The sequence below is a fragment of the Thamnophis elegans genome, chromosome 2, assembly GCF_009769535.1.
Source record: "Thamnophis elegans isolate rThaEle1 chromosome 2, rThaEle1.pri, whole genome shotgun sequence".
NCBI lineage: Eukaryota > Metazoa > Chordata > Lepidosauria > Squamata > Colubridae > Thamnophis > Thamnophis elegans.
Window position 1 is genome coordinate 83,642,254 of NC_045542.1, and position 9,952 is coordinate 83,652,205.

The 9,952-nt window shown below is 39.1% G+C and overlaps 1 protein-coding gene across 1 annotated transcript in view; it reads left to right on the forward strand.

Annotated features, from left to right (window-relative positions):
- Window positions 1-9,689, forward strand: part of FNIP1 (folliculin interacting protein 1) — a 106,649-nt gene extending 96,960 nt beyond the window's left edge. The window contains 5 exon segments of the mRNA XM_032212379.1: window positions 203-1,625; window positions 2,727-2,895; window positions 4,861-5,058; window positions 6,334-6,449; window positions 9,067-9,689. Coding sequence (XP_032068270.1) covers window positions 203-1,625; window positions 2,727-2,895; window positions 4,861-5,058; window positions 6,334-6,449; window positions 9,067-9,145 — 1,985 coding nt within the window. The 3' untranslated portion in view covers window positions 9,146-9,689.
- Window positions 9,690-9,952: the final 263 nt, after the last annotated feature.

A 9,952-nucleotide genomic window follows, 5' to 3' on the forward strand; every position in this document is an offset into this window, starting at 1 on the left:
CTTAACAGCAAGTTTATGATTGTGAGATAGACAATGTGTGACTGTGAGTATATATGCAGATTTGTGTTCCCTGCACCAATTTGGCTTAGAGCTGAAAAAGATAGTCCACTCTTAAGTCTTTACAGAAGATCTCCATTATAATTCAATTATTCTGTTGCATACTAAAAATAACAACATGCTGCTTTTATATTCTGTTTCCCAGGAGATCTGTATGGAGCCATTGGATCACCTGTGAGACTATCAAAAACGGTTGTGGTTGGCAAAAGGCAAGATCTTGTGCAACGTTTACTTTATTTCCTTACTTATTTCATAAGATGCTCGGAATTGCAAGAGACTCATCTTTTGGAAAATGGTGAGGATGAAGCCATAGTAATGCCTGGTACAGTCATCACCACAACACTAGCAAAAGGTGAGGTGGAGGAATCTGAATATGTGCTCATCACAATGCACAAGAACAGAAGCAATATATCCTTTCAAGAGACTGAAGAAGTTAGAACTTCTGACTGTGGTTGTAAATATTGCAAATGCCCTGTTAATCCTGATCAAAAAGCAGATGCTGTTTCAGGACTGGAGAAAGAAGATTCACAGAATGGCCTAAAGATGGATAAAGCTGCTTCATGTGAAAGCAGTGTGGAGCCTTCTCTTGTTCAAGAAAAGTCTGTTGAAGTTAAATGCAAAGAAGCACCAATGCCTTGTGCAGGAATACAGTTAGAAAGAGTAGTCTTCACAGGATCAGCATCTGTGGAAACGTGTTTGTTGCCAGAGTCCAGTTTGGAACCAACTGATGGATTATGGCAGAATAGAGAATTGATGGATTCTGACAATCAGCCTGTGGAACTGTTAAGATCAACAAGTACAATGGTAGAGAAGAAACCGCCCGATAAAATGTCATCTCATGCAATTCCTTGTAGTGTGGCTGAAGCTCAAACAAAGGTGACTTTCCTCATTGGAGATTCTATGTCCCCTGATTCAGATATTGAGTTGCGAAGTCAAATGGCTGAAGAACAAATGTCCAGGCACAGCAGCTATATGGAGATTGAAGAAGGAACAACTGCTGAGCAGAACTGTGAAAATCAAACCCTTGAGGACCAAAAAAGAGATCAGGATGTGCCTGAAAAGTTCCCTCAGGTTGCTATTGAGGTCCAGAATTGGAATCCTTACAGAGCAGAAAGTGAAAATTTGCTTACCGAATATTTTACTGAAGAAGGTTCTGCTGTAACCAGGACTATGGATGATATTCCAGTGGAAACAGCAAGAGACATTCTAGACTCTAATAGTAGCTTAGAATTTCCACCCAAAACTTTGAGTACAAAGAATAACAAATCCCCTAGTGAATTTTGTAAGTTTGTAGAATCTGTTCGTCAAGAGACTTGTAAAAACTGTTTTGCAAAGCAGGACCAAAGAGAAAAACTCTCCATATTTATCCCCCATGGGGAAAGAGAGAACTTAGAAAAAAAATCTGATCCAGGTGTGGATTGGGACATTCCAAGGAATGAAAGTTCTGATAGTGCTCTTGGTGACAGCGAAAGTGAAGATGCAGCTCATGATGCTGCAAGGACAAGCAGCAATTATTATGGGGCAGAACAAGAAGAATGGACAGAAGAAGAGGACATACCATTTCCTGGGTAGGTAGTATTTCTTGTAGTAATGTACATTTTCTCAAATCTGGATGATTCAGAGTAGACCAAATGAGGAAACCAAAGTCTTGTAGGCCAATATTTTTATTGAATATGTAATAAGAACAGAATCTTGCAAATCTGAATGTGCTGCCTCTTCCCTCCTTTCTTTTTCTTTGTGAGAACTAGGGAGGGTCTTGTCTGAGATGTCTCTCCAAGGTGGTTACTATCCACCTTGGACTCAGCCCTCTTTTATCTGACCATTGTCTTGGTAGTAACTCTTCCCCCTTTTCCTCAAGGTCATTCCCTCTTCCCTGTCCAGTGATTTACTACATTCCTCCCAAATAGTGGTTTTGAAGGTAGTAGCCAGACATGTAGCTGTATGTGTGTAAGGGTTAAACGCATATTGGAGAAAATGCTATGTATCTACTGTAATTATTTAACTGGGTTTCTTTCTTGGCATTACTTTTAAGAAATGCAGTAATGCAAATGATACCTATTTCACTGAAGCTGCAATTTAAAGAGTCTCTAATTACCTTTCACACTTCGTGGGATATAACCCTAATTTAGGATAAGTTATTTAAAGGAAGACGGTTGTTTAAAAAAAATACTATGACTATTATCAACCAGGTTTATATAGTTTTTTCATGTCTATTCTATGATCCAACTGGAAGCTTCTTTAATCCATATTCTAACCTTGATCCACAGTGAAAATAACCCAATTTGCACTAAAATTGATCTTATGCTTATGCACAATAGACAGACTTTATTATGATCGGTTGAAAACAAAACATGTTAAAATAAGAATAAAAACACAAAACAGAATAAGAATGTTACATGTTGGTGATTTCATAGGTAGACAGTTGGAGTATGTCTAATTTTACGGGCAGTATTTTAAAATTTGGCTATGTTCACGAAAATGCTGTTGTAATAATCATAACTGTGCATAAAAATGATCAATATAGGAGCTTATATATGTATAGGTCCCACAGAAATCAGTGAAATGTTGGTGGCGTTGATGCAATAGTTGCCCACTGTAGTCTTTCGATGAAGTAGAGAGAAATCAGTGCTAGTTATAGTATATATGCCCATGTTATACCTTTTTTTCAGGTCAAAATTAATTGAAGTGAACTCTGTCCAGCCCAGTATTGCCAATTTTGGAAGGTCCTTGCTAGGTGGCTACTGTCCATTTTACGTACCTGATTTTGTTTTGCAAGGACTAGGAAATGATGAGAAACTGAGACACTGTTTGATGTCAGATTTGTCGCATGCTGTGCAGGTAATTTAAACTATATTCAACGGATGAAATATATCTCAAACTCAATAAAAGGAAATATTTCTGAAGCCTTGCTAGAACAGGCATGGAGTTTTAAAAAAATTCATGATCTCATTCAGAAAATATTCTTATCATTTCATAGAAAAAAGACTTATTCATTATAGGCTAAGAAACTTTGGCTAAGGATCTTTAGATGTTCTCTTCCTTGAGGTCACATTTAATTCTCAAATTTGAGTCTAATCTTGCATTCACTATTTAGTGTTATTATTTATGTAACCACTGATTAAATGTTTATGTTTGAGTAATAAGTATTAGTGGTAAAGAACTCATCATGTCCTGCTTAGAAGGTTTTAAAGGCATCTGGTTGGCCCTTTGTTTAAACTGAATTCTACATTCATAAAATTCATAATCTGATCTACAAAGGGAACATTTATATTTTAAATTATTATTTAAGTTTTTCCACTTGTTAATGGAACTAAAAAGTGTAATATGGTGTTGCTCTTAGCAATGTAGGCAATTAGTAATGAACTATGAACAGGAACATGTATATTAAATATGACCTTAAAATTAACTTTACATGTGCCATGGCTTTGTAAGGTTAGCAGCTGGTTGTATTTTTGTCCAACAACTTCCTGTTCAGTAGTGACCTAAAGATTAACATTACTCAGGAAATATAGGTCATCATTTTCTGGCTTGTGATTTGAAATGGGTGTTTTCCGTTCATTTTCAAACAAAAGGGAAAAAAAATGTTTCCCTCAGATTACAGATAATCTCAATTTAATGACCACAATTGAGCTGAGAATTTCTATTGCTAACTGAGCCGTTTGTTAAGTGAATTTTGCCCCATTTTACAACTTATCTTGCACAATTGTAAATCACTGCAACTGTTGGGTTAGTGGCAACGATGTTAAGTGACTTTACTTGTCAGAAGGTCACAAAAGATGATCACATGCCCCCAGGATACTGCAACTGTCATAAATACGAGTCAGTCACAAGCATCTGAATTCTGATCATGTGTCCACGGGGATGTTGCAGTGGTCGCAAGTGTGAAAAACAGTCAAGTCACTTTTTTCAATGCTGTTGTAACTTTGAACAGTCACTAAACAACTATTATAAATTGAGGACTACCTGTATAATTTCCAACATCAAAAATGACCAAGAGTGATATATACTGTATATAGACCTCCATACACATTGACAGACGTTCCCATACACAACACTGGCTGTGAGAGAGAATGGATATAATTTTGGTGATTTGAGGGCCTCAATCATTTAGGCTTTTGTGGTTCAAATGTAAACAACTTGGGCACATTTGATCTGCTTCAGAACTACTACAAACTCATTATTTTACAAGTGCTTCTCTTTTGCTCCCTCTGCTGGTGTTTGTGCCTAGGCAGGCTTGTGGCTACAACTTCACAATTTCACAATATGAATTGGAAGATGACATCCTTAGACAGCTTCATTTGCAAATTGGAAAAAAAAAGATAGAACCATTCTAAGGCGCTTTTGATCTACATCAGTTTAGTTGATGTAAACCGAAACACTCTTGCACAAAAGTACAAAGGAAGAGAAAGAGATCTTTAAATAAGTTTCAGAGCTTTGTGTGTGAAGCTCTTCTTGAAAATGAGATCTGGAACTGTTGTTGATCTTCAAAATTCAAAATTGCCTTGAATGTGTAGACTGACTTTTGTTTTTGTTTATAGCCTGTGTCTTTATTACAGTGAATATACTAAGAGTTTGTTTCATTAAATTAGATACTGCCTTTGGTGGAATTGCAGCTTTTCTCAAAACACTGCATCTCTGCTGTTGCTGATACCCTGTTTGACCTCTGATTCTAAATTATTTTGAGATTTTCATTCTCAAAGCAAGTTTACTGAGAAAGTTCTCCTACACCATTGGTTGTTGGCTATAATATCTTTAATACCAAAGTCACATTTGTTAAATGGCATGTATCCGTTTGACTTCTAGCATCCTGTTCTGGATGAACCAATTGCAGAAGCTGTCTGCATTATCGCAGATACTGATAAATGGACAGTGCAAGTGGCCAGTAGCCAGAGACGAATCATCGACAACAAACTTGGGAAAGATGTACTAGTCTCTAACCTTGTCTCCAACCTGCTTCATTCCACTCTTCATCTTTATAAGCATAATTTATCTCCAAATTTTGTAAGTACTTGGGCAGCTGAACTGTGAATTGGAATCCTGCGGTTTCTGTCGCTTTGCTACATTACTGTATTTGCCCACGCCCCCAAAAATCAAAATATCTTTAGTTTCTTTGACTTCAGTTGAATTTATTTTTGTATGTGAACTCTAGTTATTCTTACAAACTTTGGAATTTCCCAGCAAATTTAGCAATTCTTCAACTTCTGATTGTTTCCCAAGACTGATGTTTCTGAACAGAACAGCAGAAGTAGATGGAGATTATTCTCCAAAAATATAATCTAAAGCTCCCACTCTTGGGTTTTGTTTCTTACGTTAATGAAACATGAAATTGCAAACTACAAACTATTTAGTTTTCATATTTGAATGTATAACCCCAATAACTGAAAAAATGTTACAAAATCCCTCAGAGTGGCCACAACTTGTCACTTTGCAACAATTTAATATTTATTCATTGCTTGCCTCTTTTCCATTATTTCTTCCTAAGCCTTTCACATACACTCCCACTTTTCCTATAATATGCTTGATTTTGAAAGTTTAAAGAGCACTGTATGCATACAATCAAAGGCTATTTTGAAAACTGATAGTCAACAATCAATTAAAATTATCTTCATGAAACTAAATCAGAATAGATTATCCATTATCTGTGCACTCTTTTTTTTTTTTTTTGCTTTATTTCAGAAATACTTGTGGATATGTAGCAGGATGAGTTTTATAGCAGGAATGTTTTCCATTGAGTATCTTTCTTCTATTTTAAGATTATCATTAGTCTTTTTTTTTAATTTAACAAAAACCCAAGTAGTAGGGGGTATATTAAGCTCTGCAACCTACTGTAAGCATTACTTCAGAGGCTGAAAAAGATTAAGGAGATGATTTGATAAACAGGCAGCTGCCAGGTTTTCCATGACTTGCAAAGATATGGATTTTTGCCTCTTCACAGGACATTTGTTAAGAGAAACAGTGTCAGCTTTCATATTAAGACATTATTCAAGTTCTATATGAGTAAGAATCCAGTTGCTGAAATTCCTGCATCCTGTTCTTCCTCACTCAATAAGCCTAGTTAATGAAAGCTGTACAAGAATCTTGTTTGGAAGAGTTACCTTTGGTTACGTTAACTGTCAAACTTTGTCAACTATCAAGAATTAATGCTATTAATGTCTAATATCTTTACTGATTATAATTACAACTACATGTAAGCATATTCAGATGTGTATGTGCCTACAATAAAGACCTATCGGCCTATGTTGTGATGTTATTGTTTCTTTTTTCATTTGTTCCTAGTGTATCATGCATCTAGAAGATCGGTTGCAGGAGTTGTATTTTAAGAGCAAAATGTTGTCGGAATATCTCAAAGGCCAAATGCGGGTTCATGTGAAGGAACTGGGAGTAGTACTGGGGTATGTTTTCTATCCAATTCTTGGTCCTGTTTACTTGCTTATTTTGAATATACAACTTGTAGGACTATTTGCAACAAACGTTTCATAGTTGGGAACAGCTTTACTGACTTGATCTGCAATTCAGATCTAATTTCCTTTCACACTGAACTTTTTACTAGGAAAGCATCTGTACTGAGTTGCAGAGTTTAAATTATAACCTACTTGGAGCAGGAAAGATAGGTTTCACCAGCTGCTTGGCTATTAACTCTTGTGGGAAACAAAGATAACTTTAAGCAAGAAGAGTCTATCTAAGGGCAGCAATTAGAGCTGACTGTTGGTAAATTACAGGGTAATTTTTGGAAGAACAAAAGTTTGTATGTACGGTATATCTCAATACCGTATATACTCGAGTATAAGCCGACCCGAATATAAGCCGAGGCACCTAATTTTACCCCAAAAAGCTGGAAAAGTTATTGACTCGAGTATAAGCCTAGGGTGGGAAATGCAGCAGCTACGGTAAATTTCAAAAATAAAAAATCAGTGTTATTTGAAACTCAAAGTTATGTTTATTCAAGGGACCCGCTTAATTAAAGTGTTCTATAATATCAGTATGACTTATAATACTGCAAGTCTGCAATATTAAAATACTTGTATAGGGGATCCCCGGGATCCTCCGAAGAGATCAAATCACAACCAGTATGCCACCTTCTTGGTATATTGTTTTTATTTTCACTGAGTTTTTTAAAATGAGCATTATTTCATCCTTTTTTTCTTTATGTTTGATTGGTATCTGCAATTTGTGTTAATTCTGTTCATACATATAATATAAATGAAAAACCCAGCTCTCTTAAAAAATATTTTAAGTTCTTTCTGGTGCTCCCTTTTAGAATTGGCCAACTAATATTTCTGTTCACCCAACTAATGTCAGGCAGAGTTAACTGAAAAAGTAATTTTTCATGAAAGGACATTTTCCTAGGATTTTAATTGTTCTTACTGTCAGATTGCTCGTTATTTCCAGCTTGAGTCTCCTTCTGACAAGTTTCCATTGCTTCTTGTCCTGTCCTCAGGTGCTATTGCTGCCGCCGCCTCCTCCTCCTCCAACAGCACCAGCACATTTGCTGCCCAGCGCTGCGGCTGAGGTGAAGCCGCCAAAGCTCCCGCTGGCGCCCCCGCAGCGTTGGGCGGATATCCGGCAGTGCTGTTGGAGGAGGAGGAGGCGAACCAGCCTGCCATCGCCGGCCACTGCCAGCCCCGCCGCTCTTCCCACCCCCTTCCAAGCCCCACAGTCCAGCGGATGGAGCAGCGAAGCCCCGGGGCTTCGCTACTGCTCCCCGCATTTTCTGCACGGGGATCCCTTGGAGAGGGGATTCCAGCCTGCCATCGCCAGCCACCGCTAGCCCTGCCGCTCTTCCCACCCCCTTCCAAGCCCCACAGTCCAGCGGATCCGCTGGACTGTGGGGCTTGGAAGGGGGTGGGAAGAGCGGCAGGGCTAGCGGTGGCTGGCGATGGCAGCCTCTCCAAGGGATCCCCGTGCAGAAAATGCGGGGAGCAGTAGCGAAGCCCCGGGGCTTCGCTGCTCTATCCGCTGGACTGTGGGGCTTGGAAGGGGGTGGGAAGAGCGGCAGGGCTAGCGGTGGCTGGCGATGGCAGGCTGGAATCCCCTCTCCAAGGGATCCCCGTGCAGAAAATGCGGGGAGCAGTAGCGAAGCCCCGGGGCTTCGCTGCTCCATCCGCTGGACTGTGGGGCTTGGAAGGGGGTGGGAAGAGCGGCAGGGCTAGCGGTGGCTGGCGATGGCAGGCTGGAATCCCCTCTCCAAGGGATCCCCGTGCAGAAAATGCGGGGAGCAGTAGCGAAGCCCCGGGGCTTCGCTGCTCCATCCGCTGGACTGTGGGGCTTGGAAGGGGGTGGGAAGAGCGGCAGGGCTAGCGGTGGCTGGCGATGGCAGGCTGGTTCGCCTCCTCCTCCTCCAACAGGCAACAGCACTGCCGGATCCAGTTGTAGACTCGAGTATAAGCCGAGGCGGCTTTTTTCAGCCCAAAAAGTGGGCTGAAAAACTCGGCTTATACTCGAGTATATACGGTATGTTGTTCTTATGCAGTATAAGAATCTACTATAAAACCAGTCCTTAAAGCTATATTTGTAGGCAGCATATAAAATAAGGCCAATACAAAGGACATATTTTCTTAGTTTATGCTTTCCTTTTTCTTGGGTTCCTATTTATTCATATCTAATTTTGAAAGCATTCCAAACTTAAACCAGTGATCAAAAATTGTGTACTTGAAAATGTTCAGAATTTCATCCATCTACTTTTGATTTCCAAGACAGCTGAAACAAGTACATCTTTAGAAAGCAAATCTGTTGTCAGATTTCTGACAACAGTTTTGGGGTCCTGGGGGAATTGCTTCTTGTGACCATCAGTCCTGTCATATGTATTTATGAAATAAGTGTTTGCATTCTTTAATTACAGTAACATCCAGAGGTTAGTCTAATATATTTAAACTACATTGACAGTTCATATAAACAGGCTGTTTATGTTTTAATAAACTAACTAGAAGTACTTTTACAGGAGAAAATTATAATGAGCGTCAGAACTTTTCAAGTCAGGGTAGTTGTTGATAATATTTCTTTGTCTTGTAGGATTGAGTCCAGTGACCTCCCTTTATTGGCAGCTGTAGCAAGCACCCACTCTCCATATGTTGCCCAGATTCTTCTCTAAAACACCAAAAGGGCAAAGACAATAATTCTATTTTTATAAAACGGAAGACAAGGAAACAGACATGAACTTCCATTTTCCAGACTCGTTCTTACTTGCAGGCAAGTGACTTGAACAACCTGCCAGCTTGATAATGTGCCTCTGCAAGTGAACACATAAATGTACGAACATGTTCCCCTTCTTTTCCTTGCCTATTCATTTAAAAATCAACCAACCAACCAATGGAACAGAGATTCAGATGACTAAAGAAGACACTAGAGCTTGGAGTACTGTACATGGTTTCGACAAGGATTGCCAAAGTGATTGTAACTGCAGACTGTTGAATTACAGGATCACCAGAATGAAGAGCTCCTTTGTGACCTCCAGAGTGCTGTTGGTGCTTGTACAAGGGATTGGAACCAGCTAATGTTTGAAGCCAATGAATAGTATATTTATAATGCATAATGACAAAGCTCTTTTTGTAACCAATTCAACTGCATTAAGAAGGACAACAAAATGTTTATTTGATAAAGGCAGTTGGATTGTAACCAATTCAACTGTGCCAGAGGTGCAGAAATTAATTGTTAATGGCAGGTAGGAGTTGGGAAGGTAGCGTGCAATTCTTTCCGTAGGAGGAGGCCTGGGTGTAATATTTGGATGAATGCTTGATATTGATTGAGAATGAGTGAATAAATTTGAATGTGTGTGTGTATGTGTGTGTGTGTGTGTTTTTGTAGATTTTCACGGGTCTAGGTATGCTGGACTTGTTGTATTCGGGTCTCAATCTCAATCTTACATGGGAAAAGACCCGAATACAACAAGACCAGCATA